Source organism: Sturnira hondurensis, unplaced genomic scaffold (assembly GCF_014824575.4).
Source record: "Sturnira hondurensis isolate 20B ecotype Veracruz unplaced genomic scaffold, ASM1482457v3 Scaffold0007797, whole genome shotgun sequence".
In the NCBI taxonomy this organism is placed as follows: domain Eukaryota; kingdom Metazoa; phylum Chordata; class Mammalia; order Chiroptera; family Phyllostomidae; genus Sturnira; species Sturnira hondurensis.
The window spans coordinates 587,558-614,135 of record NW_028080428.1 but is presented as its reverse complement, the minus strand read 5'-3'; the positions used below and the strand labels follow the sequence as shown (position 1 = coordinate 614,135).

The following is a 26,578-nucleotide window of genomic DNA, read 5'->3' as shown; positions in this document are numbered from 1 at the left end:
TTTATCTGCTCTTTCAACGCAGGAATGCGTAGATAGGGCCACAGGTGTTGGGGACACAGATCCTGCCAAGTGTGACCTTGACCCATGCTGAGCAATGGGAAACTGCCGTTGGAATAGGCGAACAGGCACACGTAGCTGCGTGTCAGAGGCCGGCTAGCCAACTGGGTGCTCTCTGATTGCACTTCCACGTAGAAGACAAAGCTTTTTAAAGTATAAGAAATAAAAACGGGCTAATCGGAGGTTCACAGATATATGCTTAATTCTCAGAAATAGAGCTTAAACCTGCAGGAATAGAACTGAGGACAGAATAAAACAACTTCGGGGAGAGTAGTATTTTATCACTGATGTTCTTTAGAAGGGTCGGCACGTGGAGATAAAAACAGGAGACTTGAGTTTTGATGTGTGTTATTGTTTTAAGGTTCTCTGGACAATCACTGCTGTTTGCACCCAGGGAACATGGCCTCCACCGCCCCCTCTGGGTGTCCCACTGCCTGCTCATCCCAGGGCCGGACGAATGATTGTTTTCACGGCAGCTCCCTAACTCCCTGGGACGGAGGGGCTGCGTGTCTACCACAGGGCCCGCGTTTCTCTGAGCCCTTTAACGAGCCTGTGACGCCTCCCGGTCAGTGCCAGCGCAGCTGTGTCCACGTTTCTCTCCTGTCCGTGTCCCAAATGGGCTTCGAGCCAGTGTGCCAGGGCCTCTGCCTTCCCTCCTCCGCCTGCCCATCCTGAATGCTGTGCTGTGTCTTGTGGAGCAGCTGCTGCTGGCCAAGTGAGGGCCCGTTCTGCGTGTCCAATGTAGAAGTGGAGACCAGTGTCTCCCAGTGAAATGGAGACCCGAGGAAACTGGTGGGCGTGCTCTGATCTCTGACTTTCTAGATGCCTTTCTGGGCTTCTCCCTGAGCCTCTGTTCGCCCGATGTTCCAACAGAACAGGGTGCAGGGGAGCCTCCTCAAAGAGCAAGGGGTCCTGCGGGGCTTCCCCCTTACTCCGGAGGCGCCACAGGCTGGGAGGGCCGCAGGCCTCTGCTGAGAACTTTGTATGTGCCAGGCTGGCTGCTCGGTCTGTCCACGGGCTGGGCGGGCATGGAAACTGACTGCTCCTTCCCCGGGCTCGGCGCGGCACTTACGGTCACTGGACCTGGACAACAGGGCAGCAGCCGCACTGTGCTGGGTGTCGGGGAGTCAGTGAGCAGGTGGAGACGTTGGACCTGTCTTGAGGGATGAGTAGAAGTTTGCCAGTGAACAGCCAGGAGCATTTCAGGCCTAGGGCGCACGCAGTGACATAGAGGCAGATCGTGCCATGGGGGTGTCATCAGAGGTCGGAGCCTTTGTGTGAGTCACTTGGTGCTATAGAAAAGAACTTGGCCTTGGACTCAGGCAGATGCACAGTGGGATCCTGGCACTGCATCCTGGCAGGTTTCTTCCCATTTCTGAGCTGTTTCTTGGTCTGTAAAGTGTGGCTGCTGTAAGGGCCCCAGAGATGTGTGAAAAACCCCAGTGGGGCCTGGCAGGGGGTGGCGGGGGTTTCTGGAGGAGGGGGAGCCCTGAGACACGTGGTGTGGGGTTGGACACATAGAACGGGCCTGGAGCCTGGCGGGCCAGAACCTGGGACTGCAGAGGAGTTTTGATTCCTTTTTCCTGGACACCCATGACCTCTGGGCTGCTGGGCCCCGGGGCCTGGGGCCTGCTGGCATGAGCACAGTCCCCTCCCCCGCAGCTGGCTGGGGAGGAGGTCATGTGTCAAACCTCCTCCATCTGCTCTCTGGGCCTGAGGCTGGTGAGTGGGGGGGTGGGCAGTCAGGCCTCCTCCTTGCACTGCCCAGCCTGGAGCACAGTCTCAGCTCTCCCCTAAGCCTGACTGGTTTTACAGCTTCCCCCTGTTATCTTACTTCTCACACAGACCCTGCCTGTTGGGCCTTAAGAGCCCCGTTTTACCAGAGAAGCTCAGAGAGGTTAAGCAATTCCTAAAGGCCACACAGCAATATTGCAGAGAGGGCTAAGCCTCGGGTGGACTGAAGGCGGCCTCATACAGACCGGGTAGCCACCCAGCTCCCTACGGGCCCTTCTCTTCCTGCAGCTCGGACACTCCCGTTTCCCTTAGGCAAGTCCCTTCTCTGCATCCGCTCGGGACGTCAGTCTTATTTTTTGAAATCACAAGTTTCCAGACATTTCCCCCCAGAGTGTCCAGAAATGAAGGGGATGAAGCAGGGATTTCTACACTCACCAGAGCCAGGGGAGGAGGCTGCTCCCAGGTGGGGTTTCACAGCCTCCAGCTAGTCCCAGAGCTGGCTGCGGGGCCTTCCCCAACCGGAAACAGCACAGTGGTGTTGGTGGGAATCCAGCCAGACTGGTGCAGCCGCCCATTCTGGACTTACCTCCAAAAATTTAAAATCGCTTGTGACCCAGTCATTCCACTTCTGGGAATCTGTTCGAAGAAACTCAGAAGAATGTATGTTCACCCCTGTGTTCAAGGCAGCGTTACTGACAACAGCCAAGATCTGGAAGCAGCCCGAGTGCCCGTCAGTGGACGGGTGGATGGAAATGCGGAGGCGCACATGCCCACTGCGCCATGGCAGGGCCGGGCCTGGTGCCTGTTGGCACGGACACTGGCCCTTCACCAGCGGCCGGAAAGGGAAGAGGTTGTTAGGTCGGAGTCGCTTGAGAAACCAGACGGACGCAGCAAGCCAAGGACCAGGGTTTACTAGCAGGAATAAGAGGGGAAGTGGAGCCAACCCAGGGAGGGTGGGACTCCCTCGGCTGCTCTTAGGGCAGGGATTTTAAGCACAAAAAGGTAACTGGTTGGGGTGGCAGAGTCTGACTGGCTAGAGCCGGCTGCTGGGTGCCGTTTCTGCTGACCACTGTTCTTGATACATTTTGTCAGGTTCAAGTTGAAGCTGCATCCTGTGATGCCAGATCAGCCGACCCAGACCCAGTCATGGCCGGGCATCTGTTTGGCCTGGGCGGGATCGGCAGGCAGGCAGTGTCCGGGCTACAGCTTCCCACGGTGCGGTTTTCCACCTGGGGATTTTCCCTTCCTGCTGGGCCTGCCTGGGTGTGTCAGCGGTCGTGTGCCATGCCTTCTTAAAAAAGGAGGAAATTTTCCCATGGCGACAGCACGGGTGGATGTAGAGAACATTATGCCAAGTGGAATAAACCAGCCAGAGGAAGACAAGTACCATGTGGAGTCTGGTGAACAAAATAAACCAACAGCAACAGAAAAACAGTCTCACAGACACAGAGAAGAGACTGACAGCTGTCAGAGGGGAGTGGCCCGGGGCTGGGTGAGAGAAGTGAAGGGATTAAGCAAAGAAATAAAAGCCCAAACCAACAAACTGTCACATTCCAGAGGGAAAAGGCAGGGAGGGAGGAGATAAAGGGGGGTAAGTGGCGGAGACTCGGGTGGTGAATACACAATACAGTGTACAGAGGATGTATTATAGAACTGTACCCCTGAAACCTATATCATTTTATTAGCCAGTATTACCCCAATGAACTCAATTAAAAAAAAAAACAAACAGTGGCCACCAAAACCGCCATTTATGGAACGCGTCCCATGTGTCAGGCGGCTTTGCTGAGCGGTCCCTGGGTGCGAACAGCTGGTCCTCAGGGCGTGCCCACCAGCCAGGCGCTGAGCTCATCCCGGTTTTACAGCTGGGGGCACTTAGTCTGGGAGAAGTTGGGGAACCTGCCCAGGCGCCCCAGTTGGTGAGCAGCAGGGCTGGGACTGGAACCCAGGCTGCCCGACTCTGGAGCCCCAAGCCTGTAGTCAGTGTGCTGTTTCTGAACACTAAATCCGTCCTGGCTTCAACACGCAGCAGCCGCGCTCATTGGCTTGCTTTCTGCATTTTTGATACACCCGCGGTATTTCATTTAACAAAATAGCAGATGCCTGATGATTGGGCTAAATGGAGCTGAGTGTGGGTGGATTGGAATACTTCCTTCCGAGGCCTCAAATTAAAAACATTCTTTTTGTTGTGTTTCAACCCTTCGGTTGAAAAATCTTCTAAAAGGGCCCTCACTTTCCTCTCCGGTCCTGTGCAGTGTCCCCTGTGCAGTGTCCACGGCGGGCTGAGGGCTCTCCCTGAGTCAGAGTTGCAGGGCGGATGCAGATTACCAGGCAGGGACCAGGACTGGAGGCGGTGGAACCTGCTGGAAGGCTGTTTACTTTCCCTCGTGGTGGGGGAGGGGCAGTGTGGCAAGCTGCTGTTTTGCCACTTCCTGGCTGACCGTGGGTAGGTGACCTCATCTCCCTCGACTCAGTTTCCCTCTTGCAAAATGAGGTATGACTGCCCACCTCCGATTGACCTTCCGGTCTTCCCCCTCTCCCCTTCAGACACCCTCTCTTGTGGTTCTCACTTCTGGCTGCACGGTAGAATCACCTAGAAGCTTTAAAAAAATGTCAGCCTCCAGCTCCACCTCAGGGATTCTGCTCCTGGCCAAACCCCAGAGCACCCTGAGTGCTGTGCTTTTGCTCCTTAGAGCCCTCTGTCCCCACCGTGTTTACCTGTCTCCCTCTGTCCCCTTCGAGGCCACTTCCTCTGCACAGCCCGTCTCATGGCGGGAGAGTGTAGGATCTGGGTTTGATTCTGCCTCTGCCACACACCCATCCCCACTCATCTTGGCCAGAATCTCAGGTGCTGCCTTTTCCAGCATTACCTCCAGTTCCTCTCCTCTCCGTTCTCTCTTAAACCCGCTCAGCCAGGCTTCTGTTCCCCATCGGAGCTGTTCTCCGGAAGGTCGCCAGGGACTCTCATCCCAGACCCCTGTCGGCTCAGACTCATGTGTTCCGCTGCTCCCCACGCCTCTCCATCTGGCTACCTGGTGGGCATTTCAGGCCAGCCTGCCCTTTCAGCCTTCTGTCGCTCTGGGCAGAGACCCTGGGGTCATTGTTGACTTTTCTTTCCTTCCTGCTGCCCCTCGTCTGTCAGCTGTTTCTACCTTCAGAGAAATCTGGAACCCCTTACAGACCCTCCCCTCTTCCCTACTCCCACTTTCCCACCTTGCCCTCTCCGCTTCCGCCGCCCTGGCCTCTGGGCTGCTCCTCAAACACATCCCTACCCCGGGGTCTTTGCTTAGGCTGTTCCCTGAGCCAAATGGTCTAGACATCTCAGGCCCCACTCTCTGTCTTCCCTGACCCCCCTTTTAATATTGCAGCCCCTGCCTCCATCCCACCACCCTCTAGTGCCCGTGACAGGGCCCGCCCTCCCTTCCTTCCTTCCTTCCTTCTTTCCTTCCTTCCTTCCTATTTTTATTTGGTAACTCTTCTGAAATTCCAGATGATTGGCTTTTTACTAAGGTATTTAAGGACTTTTTTTGTGTCTCTCTCCCGGAGAGTGAACAAAGGCCCCCCGTGGGTAGGAGTTTTTGCGTTGTTCTTAGGCACAGCCCAGGTGCCCAGGTTGGTGCTGGCCACTGGCCCAGCTCTGTGGGTGTCTGTTGAGTGAATGAGCAAATGAGGGGGGGCTCCCCGGGAGAAGGGGCTCTCAAGGGGTGTCGCTGGCCACTCACACCATTTCCCGCAGGTAGGTGGAGTGTGTCTGCGGTTCTGCGTGCACGCCAGCAACCCCCTGTCCGGTATTTTGCATGCAGGCTCCAGTCTGAGAACCACGGCTGGGGGTCAGGCCGCGGACTGGGAGGCAGGAACGCGGGCGTTCGGCGTGAGCGTAGAGATGCCGCTCTACCTGCCGCGCTTGCTCTGTTGCTTTTACTGCCGTGGTCAGTGTCCTGGGCTCCCTCCGAGCTTTCCCTCCGCCTCTCAGAGCACCCAGAGTTTAAAAGAAGAGTTTCCAGTGACGAACAGTCAGGAGGAGCGAACAGGTGGACCTGTTTGTGAGAAAGCAAATACATTAACGTAATAGTGGCATCTATTCAGGGGTGGGTATTCAGGTGTTCACTAAAAAGTGCTTTCAACTTTGAATGTTTGAAAAATCAAACTGCTTAAAAACTTTTCATAATAAAATGTTGGGGAACATGCGATGAACGTAAGAATGCTCATTGCAGAAAAGCTGGGTGTTACAGAAAAAAGAAGGAAGCAAAACACTCACAACACCACCTTCGCTCCCCACACCCAGATGGAATCTCCGCTAGGAGTTGGTACACACCTTTCTAGTCCTTTTGCTGCGTGTTTACTTTGCTACATAATGGTAATTATATGAATCACTGCAACATTGAACGTCCTGATGTCTGTCAAGTCTTAAGTTTCTTTTCTGATTCTTCAACAAATAAATGTGCATTTAAACAGTTTGGAAAGCTAGAAAAGAATTCAAGGCAAAATACCCCAAATTCTATCACCTGGTAATAAACACTTTATGTTTTGGTGTGTGTCCACAGTTTTATGTATTTGTTTCTCTTTTTAAAACAAAAATAAAAAATATATATAAAAACTTTTTTTAAATTTTATTTCTTTATCTTTAGAGGGGAAAGGAAGGAGAGAGGGAGAGAAATATCGATATATGGTTGCCTCTCATGTGTCCCCTGCTGGGAACTGGCCTGCAACCCAGGCATGTGCCCTGACTGGGAATCGAACCTCGATCCTTTGGTTCACAGGCCCGTGCTCAATCCACTGAGCTATACCAGCCAGGGCTAAAAACTTTTTTTACTAACCATTATGTTGTGGACATTTCTTGTCATTCAGTGTTCTTTTAAAATATTCAATGATTTATTTATTTAAATAAATTTTAAATAGATTCAATGATTTTAAATAGATTCTTTTAAATAAATTCAATGATTTATTTATTTACATTTAGAAACAAAACTGACCATCGTATCCCAGGGTATCATTTTGCACACGAATATCATTATTGCTTTCTAGGGTTACGCTTTCAATGCAGAAGCATAAATACAAGAATTAAAAATATTTATGTAGACATGTGTATAATGCACACCCTTATTCTTCTCTCAGAAATTTGGGCAAAAAATGCACATTATACATGGCAAATATGGTAATAGGCAATAATAGAAACATTTTTCTTTTCAAAGATTTTTATTTATTTATTTTTAGAGAGGGGAAGGGAGAAAGAAAGAGCCAGAAAGAAACATCAGTGTGTGGTCGCCTCTCGTGTGGTCCCCACTAGGGACCCAGCCTGCAACTCAACCATGTGCCCTGACTGGGAATCGAACCGGCGACCCTTTGGTTCACAGCCTGCGCTCAATCCACTGAGCTATGCCAGCCGGGGCCAATAGAAACTTTTAATAATAAGAAATTTAACATTTAAAAATGGTAAAACCTTTTAATCTTTTACTTTATGCCTCTTTCTTTGGCCTTTATCCTTAGAGCGTCATGCCTTATTCTAAGACCTGGTGTTCATCCATCTTTGTTATTTTAAAAGTTACTTTGTGACTTTATGTTCCATTTAAGTATTTCTTATTTCTAAGCATCAGGCACATGGTCCTAGTTACAGGCTCCAGATGGGAGATGGTTTCAAGGTGACAGGTAATGTCTCCCTGTCCAATGACATGGCCCAGGTTCATCACCTTGAGGTATTTTTGCTCATCTAGAAACCTTAAAAACTTTTTTTTATGGAATAATTTGTATTGGTAAAAACCAATTAAATTGTATAACATGAAGTGTGCAAGTCCCTGAGGCCAGAGCTCCTACAGCGTGTGATACACATTAGTTTACTGTATTTTCCCCAAACATAGAGTGTATAGCGTAGTTTGCCTTATAACTGTGGGAACATGTATTTTAAGCAAAAATGGGGATAATAATGTTTTTCAACTTCCTAGTTTTGATTATTCATGTAAACCCACCCTGTTCTCCCTAGTGGCTGTGGAGCAGCTCATTGAACTGGTTTTCGCTAACGGCCGTTTTCCTGGCACGAGTTTTGCAGGGCAGCAATTGTCCCTGAACTCGCTTACCACGGGAAATGGCTGGGACGCGGCCCTTTGTGGGACTCTGCTTTTGTGAGGAGGAGAAAGACTTTTTGTTCCCAAATCCCACGGGCACAGAGTCTCAGCTTTGCCATTGTTGTTGCTGCCTGTGTCCCGTAGGAGGGCCCTGGTCCCTGTGCTGCTGGGGGACCCCTGGGGAGGCCTGCTGGTCCCCACGGTTCCTGGGGCAAGAGCCACCGGGGGAAGTCCCAAGTCCCGATTCCTGGGGACTGGGGCAAGCTGAGTGAGGGAGGTGTCACCAAGGGGTTGGGAGCGTTTTTCGCAAAGGGCCAGGTGCTGAAGGCTTTCGGTCTCGCTGGCCACAGGGCCTCTATGGCAGCCACTGAACTCTGCCCGTGCGGACGGCAGCCACAGACAGAAATGTGGGTGTCACGTATGGCCGCGTGTGGCCGCGTGTGGCTGCGTGTGGCTGTGTGCCAGTAACGCCTGATGGACGCTGAGGTTGGGATTTCATGTGCCACTGGACACGATTCTTCTGGCTTTTCCTCCAACCACTGATGAAGTGTCAGAACCCTTCCTGGCTCGCGTACGAAACTAAGCGGAGGCACAAACTGGCCTGTGCCTTGTGGTGCTTGTGCTCGTAATTCTCCAACTGGGTTGCTTGAATTCTCAGTTTTGGTTCCGCTGAGGTGGCTTGTGGGTGCAGCTCATTGAGTCGTTGTTCCCCTAGTCAGGTTTAGTGGCAGAGAGTGAAGTACGCCCTTCGTTCGTGGCCCCTTCCCGCACTGCAAGGCGCCCCATCTTACGTTTTTTTCCCCCTTTGGTTCCCATTTATCATCGCCCTTCACACCATCTTCCCGATGGCCGGCACTGGAGTGTGTTTCATGGGCAGAGCTCTGGTCTGTGTGATTCTCTTCTGGTTGTTGTTGCTTTTTTAAATTTATTTTTTCAGGGATGGTTCTCCCAGGACGTGTGTGAGCGGACATCTTTAATTCATGCGAGCGTATTGCATTGCAGCGCTGGTTCTCGAGTTTCCACTGAGCCCAGCATCTGAAGCTCCTCTGTGGTCAGCGAGCTCTTGCTCCTAACCCACATAGGATGGGCAGGATGTGCACAAGCCCCTGCGCTCGTGTGGACTGCACTGTAGGCGTTCTCTAGCACACCTGGGCCGTAGGTGTTCTGCAGCGATGGTCGCTTTGCTGGTGGGGGAGACTTAAGGGGGGCTTGGACCAGAGAGGTTCTCACCCCTGATTCTGGTCCAGGTCGCAGTGTCCCCATGCCCAGCACTTAGCACACTGTCTGCTAGTGACACCTCAATAATGTTGAATGAAAGTGACCTTGAACCTCTCTGAACTTCTCCAGCTCTGCCCCAGGCTTCCCTGCAGGGCGGGCCTCCGAGTGGGGTTTCCTCGTCTTCCCCGCCTTCCCCTGCACAGGCAGGACCTCGCTCTCACCCACTTCATCGTGATGCAGTCAGAAGTAGGTATTTGGTCTTTGTCCCCAGTTCCTGGCACAGAGCTCCTAAAACCCTTGTCATTTCCTAAGTGATTGGGCAAGAGTAGGGTTTTGTCTCGTTTTCCATAATGAGCCCTTTTCAACTGCACCCGAGTGGATACTAATGAGGCCATGCAGGGCTTGCTGGGAGCCAGAGGCGCCAGCCCTGTGTGGAGGCCTGGAGGTTGCGCCAACTGCTAACACCGATGATTTAATCAACCGTGTGTGCGTGTGTTTGTGTGCGTGTGTTTGTGTGCGTGTTGTGGCCTCTGTGAAAATTGTGATCTAAGGCACCGGCAAACGCATAGAGGTGCTGGGAGGGGCCTGGGACTCCATGTCCCTTCCCACGCGCCTTGCCCCTGGGTCCCTTCTGCCCAGCTGTTCCCGAGTTGTCCCCTTTTGTTATAAACTGGTGATCTAGTGAGCGAACTCTTTTCAAGAGGTCTGTGGGCCACCCTAGGAAGTTACTGACCCCGAGGAGGGGCTGCAGGAGCTTCCAACTCACAGCTGGTTGGTCAGAAGCACAGGTGGCCGTGTGGACCTGGGGTGCGCACCTGCATTGCTGCAGCAGTCGCATGGGACTGAGCCTGTCACCTGCGGGGTCTGCGTTAACTCTGGGTGGTTCGTGTTCACCGAAGACTGAATTGCTCGGTGTGGAAAGCCCACCTGTGTTGGTGTGTTGGTGTGGGTACAGTAGGGAGGAGGAGGAGATTTCCTGCACCGCCCCCCCCGCCCCCCCCCACACCCACTTGGTTGGGACGGGCAGCCAGGAGGACGTTACTGCCGACACCAACACCATCTCCCTGGCAGGCAGGCCCCAGGCCAGGTTGGGAGGTGTCAGTGGGACACGCTTCTGCTTTGACAGCTTCTGGCAGGGCCCCAGCCTTCGCCCAGGGTTCCAAGGTCTCGCTTGCTTGCATGGCCTCTGACAGCCCTGTTTCTGGTTTTGCAGCCTGAGCCCAACCCTGGAGACCTGATTGAGATTTTCCGACCCCTCTACAGACACTGGGCCATCTACGTCGGCGACGGGTTCGTGGTGCACCTGGCCCCTCCGAGTAAGGATGCGGGACCTCCACTGTGCGGGGTGGGGCTGGAGGGGCGCTGTGGGCAAAGGGGACCCCGATGCTCTCTTTGCTGCCTCACTGGCAGTCGGTCCTCGAGTTCTGTAAGAAGGTGGGTTGGTGTGGGTCCATGGTTTTCAAACTGTGCTCCTTGGAACCTTAGGGCTTGTGTAGACGGGCCGAGGGGGGCTTCCTAGGGGGGCAGCTCGGCCTTTCTGGTGTTATGTACCATGGCTTTGACTAAAACACATTCGACATTTAAGTGTAAAATTCCCTGAGAGAGCACGGGTTTGGGGCAGCAGACTTGGCCATGACCCCAGTTTCTGTTCTCCAGCCTTGGTTTCTTTATCTGTAAGTGAGGCTAAGAACATTGAACCTGGAGAAGCGTGAGAACTCCCCACCCCTTTCCTTAAACTTTTTACTTAAATGGAAGTGTAACATAATATGTAAGTGCACAAACAGTAAGATGTGTGGCCCGTGACTTTTAAGAAACTATCCATCCATGTGGCAGTGACCCCGATGAGGATGTGGGACATTCCCACTCCCAATGCTACCCTCTCGAGAGGCAGCCGCTGTTCCAGCCGCTCTGCCGCCGTAGATCAGTCCTGCCTGTTCCGGAATGTCACGGAAGAGCAATGGCTTCTCCCACAGGCCTGGGAGAGGGGTCGTGTTGTGAGGAGCGGCAGTTCTGACGTTTTCTTTGCAGTGTAGTTTCTGCTACGTGACTGCACCGCAGTTGGTTGCCTGTTCTGCTGATGTGTGTTGAGTTGGTCCCAGGGGTGGGCTGCTCTCCATGCAGCTGCCGGGGGACCTGCGTGGACCTGCATGGACCTGCGTTTTGCTCTGTATTATGGAGAAACCAGGAGTCACCAGAGAAGGGGTCATCTTCCCCACCCCTGATCCACCCAGCCATCCATACCTGCGCCCACAGAACCTGCCTTTCCTGTCGAAATGCAGCAAGTGTCCTGGCCCTCATTTAGAAAGCCAGCCGCTACATGTGGGTCCTGGACCCCCTCCTCTTACTTTCATAAGCTCTTTGCTCCTCTAGTTTCCTGCCTTCTCTGTATTTTCTTCTTTCCCCTTCCTTCTAGGCCGTTCCTATTGGCGTAGAAAGCAGTCTAAGGTCTCCTGTCGATAACACGAAACCCCTGGGCTTCACCTCCCCTCTCGAACTCCCCACAGAGCACATCTGTGTACTGTGGCCTTGCTGCTTCCTCACTTCCCATTCTTCCTGCCACTCCCCTCCCCCACGCTCTATTTCACTCCCCTCCTGGAACCGCACTTGGCAAGGCCACCAAACAGCCTTTGGCATCTTGACAAAGGTCAGTATTCTGGCCCCAGCTTGCCTGACCTCCCTCCTCTCTTCGCCAGTCAGTTGCCTTTCTCCCTGCCCACTGGGCTCTTCCCTTTTGGTCTCTTGTGGGGGCTCCTCCTCACCAGCACCCCGAATCCTTACTGTCCCCAGGTGACCCCATCGAGTCCTCTGACTTCCCATACCTTTTATGTGTGGAGGTGTCCTAGCCCCACCCCTCAGTTTAGGTGACCCCAGCCAGCTTCAGACTTACATATATGACCCCTTGGCTCCTGGGCCTCTCTGTGTGTGCGTCCTCGCATGGCCCGAAGGGAAGGTTCCCGAGGGCACCCCCATCCAGCTGCACAGACCCCGGGTCTAGCAGGTGTCTGTGGTTCTTTTCACCCCGGATCTAATCCTTCGGGAAACCCTGTTGGCTTTATCTCCAGAACAGACCCTGGGTCCCATCACCTGTCACTGCCCCCCATGGCTGCGCCTGGGGGTCAGCTGCTGTCCCCTCCCTCTTGATGCTCCTGTAGCTTCCGGTCAGTGTGCCTGCCTCTTGCCCATGGTGACCAGTCCGTCCTTCACTGGGCAGCCAGCGTGATCGATTGCTCTGAGCAGGGGTGTCCAACCTTTTGGTGTCTCTGGGCCACACTGGAAGAAGAAGAGTCACCTTGGGCCACACATTAAATACATAAACACTAACAAAAACTGATAAGCAAAAAAAAGGTTTTAAGTCAATTTGCGATTTTGTGTTGGTCTGCATTCGCAGCCATGCTGGGCCACATGTAGCCTGTGGGCTGAGGGTTGGACACCCTGCTTATAAATCCGATTGCATCCCTCTTTTCCTTAGAATTCTTACCCGGCTTTTGTGTGCCCTGCAGAGTAAGATTCTGAGTCTGCGCTGTGGCCTGTGGGGCCTGGCGTGGTGGGGCCTCTGCCTGCCTCTGTGATCCTCATGTCCACTTCTCTCCTTCGGGGCCTCTGGACTCCAGCCACCTCGGCCTCCTGGCAAATGCCACGCCCTTTCCTTACAGAGCCTTTGCTCTCGCTTGCCCTTCCGTGTGTGGCCCTCTGCCCAGGGTCTCGGCTCCGCTCGGCTGCCTTCCTCCGTGTCCACAAGTCTCAACTCAAGTGCTGGTTCCTGGGCCAGCAGCCTCCCCAGCCACGCGCCCTGACCAGTAGTAGCATTATCGGAGCTGAAAGTGCCTTACCCAGTCTGCCTGTCGAGGTCAGCATCCCCTCACTCGACTGTGAGCTGCCTGTGGGCAGGTGGGCTCTCTAGGTCCTGCCGCTGTCTCCAGCACCCTGGGCAAGGCCTGGCTCAGAGCAGGGCCTCAGGCTGGGTTTGTGGCTGCTCTGAGTGGGTGACACTGGTGGACGGAGCCAGGGGAAGGCACGGCAGGGATCTGGGGGGACGGGTGCCACGGATCAGAGGGTGAGCGATGCCCCTGAAAGGGAAAAGATGCCTCTACCAGCATCTTCTCACTCGACCTTCATAGGAGTCTTGCCAGTAGGTCAGGACGGACCTCAGGCTGCTGAGACAGTGGTAGAAATTAGGTCTGGAAGGGAGCTTAGAGAGCAGCCCCCAGGACAGTGCTGGCAAACAGTCGTTAGACACTCCCCTGGGGCCAGGCGCTGGTGCAGGCGCCCCATGTGGCCGGTTGCTTCGTGTTCTGCACATCTCGCCCCCCCACCCCAGTCCNTCTTCTCACTCGACCTTCATAGGAGTCTTGCCAGTAGGTCAGGACGGACCTCAGGCTGCTGAGACAGTGGTAGAAATTAGGTCTGGAAGGGAGCTTAGAGAGCAGCCCCCAGGACAGTGCTGGCAAACAGTCGTTAGACACTCTCCTGGGGCCAGGCGCTGGTGCAGGCGCCCCATGTGGCCGGCTGCTTCATGTTCTGCACATCTCGCCCCCCCACCCCAGTCCCAGCCCTGCCGCCACCCACCAGAGGGCAAAGCTCGCCTGGTCCAGTCCCCGTGCCAGGCCTCTTCCTGCGCTCCTGGCGTACACAGAGTGCATCTCTTTTATTCACTCCAGGGAACCCCTCACGCATCTGTTGCCCTGTTGGTAGCAAGTCAGGAGCCCCCCGATTTTCGAACCTCTCAGGATTGTGCTCAGGCCAAAGGGGTGTTGTCCTTTCTGGGAGCCAAGCAAAGGGGGACCAGGGATCTGAACAGCCCCTCCTGCCATTGCTGGGGCTGTCAACCGAGTCACAGTGGGAGACTCCTGCCCAGGGGTGCCTCCCCTGCTGGGCAGAACTGGGGGTCTCGACCCAGCAGGGCCGTGGTGGCTCTCTGAGGGAGAGTGAGCCTCCTCTCTGGGGTCCGCCTCTTTGGTTCCCACCGGGTTCGCAGTCATCATACTCACTGTGTGCCCTGCCCACACAGGGCGGGTTGGTGGTCTTGGGAAGGGGGCCCAGGCTCTGCGCTGGGATCAGTGCCCGCCTGCCCCCCCCCACCATCCTGGTCTTCAAGCCGACCCCAGAATTCCTTTCTATGAAGCAATTTCACCACTGGGGCGATGTTGCCCCTTCCAGCCCCTCAGCCTTGGCCAGGGCTGTGCATGTGCCCATGGCCTCCCTGACGTCACATCTTGGAGCAGCTGTGGGCTTTTGGTCCCTTTGCTCCCAGAAGGGTGGGAACCACCTCTGCCAATCCATCCACCCTGCCGGCAGCAGTCAGCTTCTGGTGTGCGGAGGACTTGGGGCCAGGACAGAATTACAGAAGGTCCATACCCTGTTCGCCCAGGGGGATGGGCGGCTCAGGGCCCACATCTGCATAACCATGAGGGCCACTGAGAAATCACAGGGCACAGAAGGCCACTTCTCTAGGTTAAAAAAACCATAATGAACCATGGAATCTCGGTATGCCTCATTTCAAATAAGGAAACCAGGGCCCAGAGACGACAAGCACCTTCTCCAAAGCCACACAGCATGGGTTTGCCTCCCTTCTTTTTTCTTCCAATCTGTTCATCCTCATGTGGGTGGTACCAAGGGTGTTGCTGGTGGGGGGCCCGCTCCGAGCCCCCAGGGCCTGCCCAGGACCATCCCTCTGTTTCCTCTTTGTGGGCCGCAGGTGAGATCGCCGGAGCGGGTGCGGCCAGCCTCATGTCCGCCCTGGCGGACAAGGCCATAGTGAAGAAGGAGCTGCTTTATGACGTGGCTGGGAGAGACAAGTACCACGTCAACAACAAACATGATGACAAGTACACGCCGCTGCCTCCCAGCAAAATCGTGCAGCGGGCGGAGGAGCTGGTGGGGCAGGAGGTGCTGTACAAGCTGACCAGCGACAACTGCGAGCACTTCGTGAACGAGCTGCGCTATGGGGTCTCCCGCAGCGACCAGGTGCGTCCTTAGCCCGGCGGTGACTGTGCATGTCTGTGTGGAGTCGCCAGACCCTGCACTCGGCCTTTTCTGGGAGTCTGCAGCTCCGCGGGATAGTAGCAGAGGGGGGACTAGGCGCCCAGGTCCGCCTCACACGGCTCTTCATTTTTACGAGAAGCACTGTCCTCAGCCGCCTGCAACCCCAGGGTCGGTCCACAAGGCCCCAGGGGGGCAGTTTCGTTCATTCACTGAGTTTGATTTTGGTCGTGACCCCTCTTTCTTGAATCTCTCTTTTCCTGGGTAATTAACTTCCTTCCTGTTCTCTCGCACGCCCTCCTCTCCTTTTCTGCACCTTTGGTACCCTTCTGCGCGCGCGCGCGTGTGTATATGTGTGTGTGTGTGTGTGTGTGTGAACAATTACAAAAGTCCTTAGATGCTTGTTAAAACAAAAGAGCCTATATTTTCTTTCAAAAAGTTGAAGGCATTACTTTATTGTCATCTAGTGAATGCCATTATTCTCCAGAAGTCTGAAATGGTTCAGATTGTTGATTCTTTGTATATGATCTATTTTTTCTTTCCAGAAGCTTCTAAAATCTTCTCTGTGTCTTCAGCACTCTGAAATTTCACTGTGCCACACCTGTGTGAATCTGTGGTAGTGCATGGAGCCGGGCACTTGTGACTCCTTTCAATCTGGAAACCCCATGCCTTCAGCAAAGGGACATTTTCTGTCTTCTCTCGTTCTGCAATTCCAGTCACTTGGATGGGCCCCTACACTTCTCCTCCAAGTTTCTCATCTTCCCTGTCCTGCTTCCCATTTATTTACTTATTTATTTTTAATTAGAAAATGAACATTTATTGATAGATTTGAGTATAATAGGTTTTTTTTTAAGTCGCAGTGACAAAATCAGCATAAAAAAGAGAAACTTGGGATAAGTAAATCTATTTTCATTGTTGGTGATACCGCGTAACGATTGGAGTCCTCATTCACACATGGCTCCTGCCTCAGGTAAATTTCCACACTCCTGTGCAGCAATGAACTTCAAGTAAAACTAACTATAGGAACCTTAAAGCAGTAACATACTCTGTGAAATTCAGGGGGCTACTTTAGGGAGGTTTGGTAGATTTATAAAATATCTCTTAGCCATCTCACTTTTAGTTGCTCTTTATTGATTATTAATAGACTAAAGAACAGAGTCATAGGTTTATATAAATGATTCTGTGCCAATACAAAGTGGTTACATAATTTGGTAAAACACATACCGTATTTTTCTGTGTATAATACACCCCCACAATTGTTGCAAATTTGCAGAGAAAAATCTTTTCTCTGCAAAAAAATTAAAAAATCTTTAATTTTTAATTCAAATTTTATTATTTATGTTTAGATACTTGTCTTCTGTATTATAAAGGAATTTTAGCATTTATTTTTGATCAGATAATGGTACAAGAAATTTTATGTAACAAAGAATTACAAAACACAAGAACAGATGCAAGGTATTTCAGGTACCACCCATGTATAATGTGTGTCCTTATTTTTTCCTCAGAAATTTGGACAAAAAAGTGCTCATTATACATGGAAAAATATGGTATGTCCCTAGGCATGAATAATATTTAGAGCAATTAAATACAATTCCAACTGTGATATAGTGATATAAATAAGAAACAGTTTCTATCATTTACTCTTTATATATAAACAATAATTCAGCTTTTTCTCCACTTCCTATACTATTCTTTTTTTAAAAAAATATATTTGATCAATTATGCTATTACAGTTGTCCCATTTTCCCCCCTCCCCTTCACCATGCACACCCTTTCCCACCCCCATTCTCCACCCTTAGTTCATGTCCATGGTCATACATATAAGTTCTTTCATTTCTACATTTCCCATGCTATTCTTAACCCCTCCCCCCTCTATTTTCTACCTACCGTCTGTGCTACTTATTCTCTGTGCCTTTTCCCCCTCTCCCCGCCACCACTCCCCTGTTGATAACCCTCCATGTGATCTCCATTTCTGTAGTTCTGTTCCTGTTCTAGTTGTTTGCTTAGTTTGTTTTTGTTTTTTTGTTTTCGGTGTGGTTGTTAATAATTGTGAGTTTGCTGTCATTTTACTGTACATGTTTTTTATCTTCTTTTTCTTAGATAAATCCCTTTAACATTTCATATAATAAGGGCTTGGTAGTGATGAACTCCTTTAACTTGACCTGATCTGAGAAGCACTTGATCTGTCCTTCCATTCTAAATGAGAGCTTTGCTGGATAGAGCAATCTTGGTTGTAGGTCTTTGGATTTCATGACGTGGAATACTTCTCTCCAGCCCCTTCTTGCCTGTAAGGTTTCTTTTGAGAAATCAGTTGACAGTCTAGTGGGAATTCCTTTGTAGGTAACTGTCTCCTTTTCTCTTGCTGCTTTTTAAAAAAATATCTTTTATTTATTTATCTTTAGAGGGGAAGGGAAGGAGAGAGGGAGAGAAATATCAATGTAGGGTTGCCTCTCATGTGTCCCCCGCTGGGAACTGGCCTGCAACCCAGGCATGTGCCCTGACTGGGAATCGAACCACGATCATGTGGTTCGCAGGCCCGTGCTCAATCCACTGAGCTACACCAGCCAGGGCTCTCTTGCTGCTTTTAAGATTCTCTCCTTATCTTTAATCTTGGGTAATGTAATGATGATGTGCCTTGGTGTGTTCCTCCTTGGGTCCGACTTCTTTGGGACTCTCTGAGCTTCCTGGACTTCCTGGAAGTATTTTTCCTTTGCCAGACTGGGGAAGTTCTCCTTTATTATTTATTCAAATAACTTTTTCACTTGTTGCTCTTCCTCTTCCCCTTCTGGGACATCTATAATTCGAATGTTGGAATGTTTAAAGGTGTCCTGGAGGTTCCTAAGCCTCTCCTCATTTTTAAAAATTCTTGTTTCTTCATTCTTTTCTGGTTGGTTGTTTCTTTCTTCCTTCTGGTCCACACCATTGATTTGAGTCCCTTGTTTCCTTCCCATCACTATGGGTGCCCTATACATTTTCCTTTATTTCACTTAGTGAAGCCTTCATTTTTTCATCTAATTTGTGACCAAATTCCACCAATTCTGTGAGCATCCTGATTACCAGTGTTTTGAACTGTGCATCTGATAGGATGTCTATCTTTTCATTGCTTAGTTGTATTTTTTTCTGGAGCTTTGATCTGTTCTTTCATTTGGGCCATTGCATTTGTTTTTTCGTCTTGTTGCACCTGTTACGTATGAGGGGCGGAGCCTTAGGTGTTCACCAGGGTGGGGCGACCCCTGTGGCTAGATTTTGATGCTGCATGTGGGGGAGGGGTCAGAGAGGGAGCAATGGCACTTGCTCTGCTCTCTGCCAGATTTCAGCCACTTCCCCTGCTGCCCACACGCAAACTGGGCCCTTCGGGTGCTGATTCCCAGGTGGGTGGGCTTATGTACTTTCTAGGACCCTGTGGGTCTCTCCTGTGAGGCTGGGAGTTTCTTCCCACGTGTCAACCCCCACCAGTGTTTTCAATCAGTGGTTGGAGGCTTTATTTCCCCACAACTGGGGCTCTGGGTTGTGTGGTCCATCCTGCTCCCCCTTTGTTTCGCCTGGTTTATCTGCATACAAATATGGGACCGCCAGGTGCACCAGCCGCTGCCTTGCTGGCCAGCTGCAGCCTCGCACCTCCCCCTGTTCCGCAGCCCCCTCGCTGGGTCTGCTAGCCACCGCCTTGCGAGTCCTCTCTGCCCCAACCTCCCATCTCTGCCCCTCCTACCGGTCTGGATGGATGTGTCTGCTTTAACTCCTTGGTTGTCAGACTTCTCTATAGCTCAATTTTCTGTCAGTTCTGGTTGTTTTTAAATTGTTATTGTCCTTCTTTTGGTTGTGCGAGGAGGCACAGTGTGTCTACCTACGCCTCCATCTTGGCTGGAAGCCCTTCAGCTCTTCTTGCAAAAGGAGACAATTCAGATTGGACACGTCACACTTTTCTTCCTTTGACTTGAGCCCTGCACACTGCCCATCCCTCTGAAAGGCAGAAACAGTGGCAACACGGCACTGAAGCAGCACAAACAATTCTGTTGGGCCTCCTCACGGAAAATGGAACTGGAACATATTCTAAAACAAAAAGAGACACTGTCTGTACTGAATCCAAAGTTCCCTTTTTTTCTTTTCTTTTCTTTTCTTTTCTTTTATTGATTCTAGAGAGAGCGGAAGGGAGGGAGGAAGAGAGGGAGAGTAACATCATTGTGAGAGAGAAACATTGATTGGTTGCTTCTTGCACACGCCCTGACTGGGAATCAAACCCCAGGACCTTTTGGTCTACAGGATGACACCCAACCAACTGAGCCAGGGCCGAAGATTGCTTCTTTCCTTTCTTGGCCTAGGACTTGGGTTTCTCAACCTCAGCTCTACCAACATTTTGGTCTTGGGCAATGGAGGTAATTCTTCATTCATTGTCATGACTTGCCCTGTGTGTTGCAAAATGGTTGGCAGCATCTGTGGCCTCTGCCCACTAGGTGGCAGTAGCACTCCCCAGCTCCAGGTATAAGAACCAAAATATCTCTGCAGATATTGTCAAATTTCCCCCCCAGAGGGCAACACTGTCCGGGGTTGAGAACCGCTGGCCTCGGAGAGTAATGGTCAGCATCCACGGCGGGACAAACTGAAATGTAACCTCACACGTCTGCCCTGGCAGGAGAGACGGTGGATTTGGTAGCAGCTGGAAGCATTCAGCAGCGATTTTCTCCGTAAATGCTGTCTGAGGGCCACCTGTCCTTGACATTTGGCTCATGAGGACACGTTCACTTGTCTTTAATAATCTGATTGGTCACCACGTTAATGTGGGCTGTGCTCGTCGATGCAGCTTAGGTTTTCCTTCAACAGAATATTTATGACTGTTTAGGTTGCCAGTTAGAGAGGGAAGCAACAAGTGTAGATAAAAATGTGCTTTACATGCCTAAGAGTTTCCAAAAAATAGATTCCCTGACTTTCCACCCACCTGAAAATACTCAGGCTTGAAACAAGGTGCGCTTAGTAGGCTTGCGTAAATAAGCCTTCATGCTGAATAGTACCTTTTATTGACGGACTGATTGATTTTTGCTTCTTAAATGTTAAATCATTTTTTATTTTTCAATGGCTGTTGAGGTATAATATTGTATTAGTTTCATATGTACCCCCCAGTGATTAGACTTCATATAACTTACTAAGTGAGCATCCTAGTCAATCTCGTACCCATCTGACACCAAACAGGATTATTAGAATATTACTGACTATGTTCCCTATGCTGTACTTTTCATCCCCATGGCTATTCTGCAACAACCGATTTGTGCTTCTTAACCCCTTGCCTTTTTTACCCATCTCGGCAACCTGCCTCCCATCTAGCTGCTGTTAAAATATTCTCTGTATCTATGGGTCTGTTCCTGTTCTGCTTCTTTGTTTATTTTGTGTTTAAGATTCACTTGTTGGTAGATATGTATTTATGGCCATTTTATTGTTCATACTTTTGATTTTCTTCTTCTTTGTGTTTTTATATGGTTTGCTGGTGATGGACTCCGCTAGCTTGTTCTTGTCTGGGAAGCTCTTTGCGTGTCCTTCAATTCTAAACGAGAGCTTTGCTGGGGAGAGGAGTCTTGGTTGTACGGCCTTGCTTTTCAACACTTGGGGCATTTCTTGCCAATCCTTTCTGGTGTGTTGACTAGTACTTTTTAGAAAAGCAACCAGGAGTCTCACTCATAGTGAAATCTACTCTGTGTCAGATAAAGTATTAAGATAAATAAAAATTGAAGCCCTGGCTGGTGTGGCTCAGTAGATTGAGCACAGAGCTGGGAACCAGAAGGTTGCAGGTTCAATTCCCAGTCAGGGCATGTATTTTGCTGTGGGGCCAGGTCCCCAGTGGGGGCTGTGGGGGAGACAGACCATGGATGCAGTGCTCACACATGTTTCTCTCCCTCTCTTTCTCCTTCCCCCTCTCTCTAAAAAATAAATAAAGTCTTTAAAAAATAGAAATTGAAGATGTGGCCAATGGTAATGCATATATTACATAAACCAGGATAATTTTTATATTGCTGTAAATATTAAAGTTAAATTGCCATACAAATACTTTATACCCATTTTTATTTTGTAACTTCTCATAGTCAAAATTCAATTGCTTTTAGAATAATGCTTTTCTTTTATCCACTCAGAACATTACGGAATTTGAAGAAAGTACATTAAAATTTATTTTTCCCAGAAACAATTCTGGGGCTGAACTCAGCAATGCTGTGTAGCATAAACAGCTAAATTTTCTGTAGTCTGATCATATTTCAGTTTGTCCATGTGAAAAAAAAAGAAATCTGCCCTGGCTGGTGTGGCTCAGTGGATTGAGTGCGGGCCTGCGAACCAGACGATTGCGGTTCGATTCCCAGTCAGGGCACATGCCTGGGTTGCAGGCCAGTTCCCAGCAGGGAACACATGAGAGGCAACCATTGATATTTCTCTCCTTCTCTCCTTCCTTTCCCCTCTAAAGATAAATGAATAAAATCTTAACAACAAAAAAAGAAATCTTAGCAGTTCTAATGAGGGACAGTTTTCTCCTCCACGGCACTCCGATTTGCGGCCTGTGCCACACACCTCGGAGCCCGTGTGCGCGATCAGGACGCCAGGCGTTTCAATGCAGTGGCTGGGGGACCCGCTAGCCTCGCACAGGGGAACCACCAACGGCGTCTGCAGAAGCCCCGATTCTCGGGCATATCATTTTCCCTGTAGAGTTCGCACTACCAGGACTAACTACGCACCACTCTCTTGTGCTTCATTACACTCCTCGACTCTGCACAAGCATGGCCGCAGACAGTGGGGTCGCCGGGGTTCTCCTTGACAAAGAGTTTTTGGATGCAGCTGTTGCATCAGCATTTCTCCTCCCACCGGGAGGTTCTGTAAGGGAATAGGAGTGTACTGTGCCTTTTCCGTCACCTGCCATCCACGACTCCCACCCTGTCAGAGCCGAGCCAGGAAAGCGCTGGACACCGGGGGCCGGGGCCGTATGCAGGTTTCCTAGCCAGTTACCCCAGCAGAACCGTGGCTGCCACGAAGCCGTGGATGCCACAAAGCCGCGCCTAATTATCTTTTTGAGGGAAGGTTTGAAAACCGAAGAGCGGTCAGACTTCAGATCGGTAGCTTCATCCCATTTGGCATTGTTCTGGCTGTAAGAACACCAGTGGGTGGGGGGCCTGTGACGTTAGTTACACCGACGTCTCACGTAGCTACCCTGAACACTTTTTCAAAGACCTCCACATTCTTCTCTGCCTTGGTCACGTAGGGGCTGTGGCAGCCACAACATGAACAACCTAGGGGACTCCACGGGTGCAGCAGCAAGGGCGAAGTGGACCATGCCGTGTAAGGATGCGGGGTTTGGGTATTGGGTCCACGCCTCCATGCTTTCTATTCCTGGGATTTGTGGTATCCTGTCTTCATTGGACGTCTTGGCATAAAATGAGGAAGAATCTTTTTTGTCATTGTTTTGGATTCTGCTTAAATGCCTGGCTTGGCTCTGGGGTGCGGCCTCTTGAGCTGTGTTCCTGATGCTCTTTCTCGCCCTTGGTGGGAACGAGCAGGGTTTTGCTGACTTCAGCCGTGTGCCTTCACTGGGGACAGTTGCTGTGAGCCGAGGAGAGGGTTTGCTCTCCCTTTGCCCTGTCGCAGGAGCCGGCGGCCCCAGAGCAGGCCCTGGAAAATGCTGGAACGGGCAGAGGCCCAGCTCTCTGGCTGCTGCTTGCTGACCCGCACCGTTTCCACTCAGTTTGGTTATCTGTGCTGCTGCTGCTGCTGCTGCGCCTGACAGGACACGAGGCGCTAGAACAGTGGTGTGAGGACATCACGGCTAAGACAGGGCACTGGGGGAAGGGCCATCGGGGACTGGCCTTCCAGCTGGACAGCAATTTGGGCAGCAGACCTCTGTAATGGGAATGGTTTCTGAGCTTCAGAGTGCATCCCTCACCGACAGGCCCTTTATCTGCACAGAATCTGAAGCTCTGGATGCCAGTCGGGGTCAAGTCCCTGGCCACCACGTTTCAGTTCCGTGGCAGACTGTCAGGTCCATGAGCTGTGTGGGAGTAGTTGTGTGCCTCCAACACACTTGAACAGTGAGGTGAAAGAAGTGTTGGGTGTACCAACTCCTTAAAGCTTACACTGAAAGTAGACAGATCCCTGAAATCTGAAACGTCAACAGCATTGCTCAGTGTACTCTTAGGTGCTTGAGATAAACCAGATTGAAGGTCGAAGGTCAAAGGTAAGGGGGAATGTTTCCCATGGAGTGAAGGATGGATCTGACTTGCGTGTGTGTGTCCTCTCAATGCAGTGACTTTTCACTGGACAAAACCAAAATGTCAGAAATCAGTGGCCTCTGTCATCTTTGTGGCAGCATCGTTGTCTGTGAAATAGATTAGGAACATTTTTCTGGTGGCTGTTTTCTGGGATGTTTAATTGTTTGTCTTCCTAAGACCGCCACCGGTAGCCCTTGCCTCGACGCTGGGACGGTTTCGTTGCCGTCTTGCCTTTCACGGCTGTGGACCTGGTGTTGCCGTTTGGAGTTAGCAGGTGCAGTGAGGTTTTGGGTCAGCTCATGGCACATGCCTGTGTTACTTTAGCTTTTGTTCTTTTTTTCTGGAAACATTTTTAAAACTTGACTTTTAGTTTTCCCCAAGTAACACACACAGTTTGAAAAGACAACCAGCCCTCGAAGACATAACAAAACACGGGGTTGGTTCCCTGCCCTGCGCGATCTGCCGCTCTCAGTCCCCATTCCAAAAGGCAACCTCTTCTCTCCTTTTTAGTTATTAGTTTTGGCGTTTACCTACTTTTGAATTTCTAAGCAAGGGGTGTATACTACTATCTTTTTATTCAAAATGTCTAGACATGCTCTTTTGACTTCTTTTTATGGTAAGTGAAGATTAAGCTATTTCATCCCTGCACCCCTTCCCCTCCCCCATTCTCTCAGCAGAGTTTGACAGTTTGCCTGGGTATAGAATTCTAGGTTAGAAAGTTTCACTCTAGAATTTTGCGGGCATTGTTTCATTGTCTTCTTGCTTCCAAGCCTGACTCTTGACCCTTTCTCTGACCCCGTTTCCCCCCCCGCCCCGTGACATCTGTCCTTTACCTCGTGTTCTAAATGACACAGTAGTGCGCCCTGGTGTGGGTCTGCTTCTGTCCTTGGAGACGGGCCTTGGAGCACCATTTTCATCTAAAGATTTACATCCTTTGGCCCTAATAAATTTTCAGGACTTATTTCATTTGATTTCCCTCTGTTATCTCTTTCTGAAAGGGCCATTATTCAGACACCAGACCGCCTGGATTATTCCCTATTTTCTACCTTTGGTTTCTCTATCTTTCTGCTCTTTAGTCTGACAGATGTCCTCAGCTTTCTTTTTAACATTTTTATTGAGTTTGTTATTTCGGTTGTACTTTTATTTCTTAAGGACTATTTTCAGTCTCTTGATACTTAATTTTTTATAGCACTGTATTTTCGTTTATAGGATACAATGTTGTCTTATTTGTTAATGGCAGTTTTGCAGAAGATGCCTTTTTTTTTCTGCATGTGGTGTCTGTTTCTCCAGATTGCTTTTGTTCTGTTTGTTTCGCTCTCTTCTGTGTCAGAGGTCTTCCTCAGATGTCGGGGTGTCAGTCGTGCGCTCGCGACCGAGGGTCGGGGTTTCGCTGCAGATCGAAGCTCTGTGGGAACCAGGAGGGGTGGCAGCTCGTTGGCTCTGAGTTTCCCTTTTGGGGGGTCTGGGTGGGCTGTTTGGGAACCCTCAGGGTTGGTTCATATCTTTTGTTTCCACTTGGGCTGGTGGGATTCTGCAGAAAAGTTTGCCTGACTCTTGTAAAGAGGGTAAAGTTGTGGGAGCAGAGAGGGTTAGGAGGGCCGAGAGTCCCACTGCAAGTAAGCTTGCTTACAGTCTCTCAGTCCCCCGTTTTCGGCATGATGCCCCCTGTCCTCATCCGTGCTTCTAGGTCTCCAGACCCCAAATCTTCTCTTTTACCCGCTCCAGAGGATGAACTTCAGACGTCCGTTGTGGTTTAGGGAGAACACCCAGGGACCTAGCTAAGGTCTCGCGCTCTGCCATTTCTTAGGTACTTGGTGTTGTCACTAAGTGATCTCTTTCAAGGATTCTGTTGTTTGAGTGCAGGGTGGGGCAAAGGTAGATGACAGTTGTTTGTACAGAAAAATAACACAATGACTACTTAATAATAATAATAAGTTAAGAACAAGAATAAGCTCTGTGTTCCGTGTGCTCACACCTATACTCGTAAACCTACTTTCGGCAGGCACTGTGACCGGTCCTCAGCTTTTCCTGCCGCAGCCTTGGGGTTTAGTGCTCTCCGCGTCCTTGTGGAACTACACCTCCAACAACATCCCACTGTACCTTTAACTGGGTTCCAGGAAGGAGTGAAATTCGACACATGTCCAATTTTTACCCTGAGCCTTACTCATACTTTTGCAACTTCGTTTTGCTAGTGCAAGCAATGCAAGTTATATAGCTTAATCTTCCAAAGTATAGCATCACTATTATTTACGGTTGGGTCCTTATTTAAGAACACCTACAGAGAGCCTCCACAACCGGTGGGGGGTGGGGGGACGTGGAGGTAAACAAGGCTCTCACGAGGTCGTAGGTTACTGAGTGCTCAATAGCAATTCCTCTATGACGTCATCCTAGCTTCCCGGGCTCCCCATTGGCCAGCCAGGATCTTAGCCCTGCTGGCTTCATCTCCCTGCCCTTTCCACAGGCGCCCTTTGGGGGCTTATGTGCTGTAAGTGCCCACAGGGTGGAGTGAGTTTCCCTCTGCAAGCCCATACGCATTCCAGGCCAGCTGGCTCCGTCTATCCGTTCTTTCCCCGCCCAGCCCTCTTCCCCCCATCTCCTTGCCCATGTTTGTTGACTTGTGAGTTTGTCAAGGAGGCCAAGGGGCATGGGAGGCTCTCTGAGCCGAATGTCCTGGCTGAGTGTCCAGCCTGTCCTCTGTTCCTGACACGGAGTCTGACCACCGTCCTCTCTCTTGCAGGTCAGAGATGCCGTCATGGCGGCTGGCATCGCAGGAGTGGGCATGGCGGCCTTGGGCCTCATTGGAGTCATGTTATCAAGAAACAAGCAACAGAAGCAATGAGTCGAAGGGACGGTCCTGCCAGCAATGACTCTACACATCAGGGGTCTTGTTTGGCTAGAGGTCCTGAGGTGTGGCTTATGGATTTCACTCTGTTTTTATAATAAGGCTTATTTTCACAGAATTAAATAAAGCCCAATAAAGGGGGTTTTTATTGGGGAAAATGTAGCAAGAACTGCTTGGTGTGAAGTCCGCTGGGGGCCCAGCCAGGCTCTGTTCCTGGTGATGGCGGTTGGTGCCCTGGCCCTTTGGTGCTTTTCTCTCCCCTTCTCTTTGCCGGCTGCTTTCTTCACCTTGCAGGAAACGGAGCCCAGCTCCTGTTTCTCAAGCAATGGGCATTTCCCGTTGGGAGGATGTACCGGGGCTGCAGTGCACATAGAGCTGCCTGATATCCAAGAGCAGGAACCTGGGGCCAGCCAGGACTTGGGCCCGGAACTGGATCCGGGGCGGCTTCCAGATTCAGCAGC

General features: G+C 50.8%; 1 protein-coding gene across 4 annotated transcripts in view; it reads left to right on the top strand.

Annotated features, from left to right (window-relative positions):
* The window catches only part of LOC118991645 (phospholipase A and acyltransferase 3), a 28,708-nt gene extending 2,425 nt beyond the window's left edge, over positions 1 to 26,283 (top strand). For 3 of the 4 annotated variants that reach the window (XM_037052986.1, XM_037052984.1, XM_037052985.1), the window contains exons 3-5: positions 10,279 to 10,381; positions 14,761 to 15,029; positions 26,013 to 26,283. In XM_037052986.1, coding sequence (XP_036908881.1) covers positions 10,279 to 10,381; positions 14,761 to 15,029; positions 26,013 to 26,114 — 474 coding nt within the window. In that variant the 3' untranslated portion in view covers positions 26,115 to 26,283. Of the gene's footprint in view, positions 1 to 10,278; positions 10,382 to 14,760; positions 15,042 to 26,012 lie in introns of those variants that run through there. The other variant, XM_037052987.1, reaches the window with a different exon arrangement.
* The last annotated feature ends 295 nt before the right edge of the window (positions 26,284 to 26,578 follow it).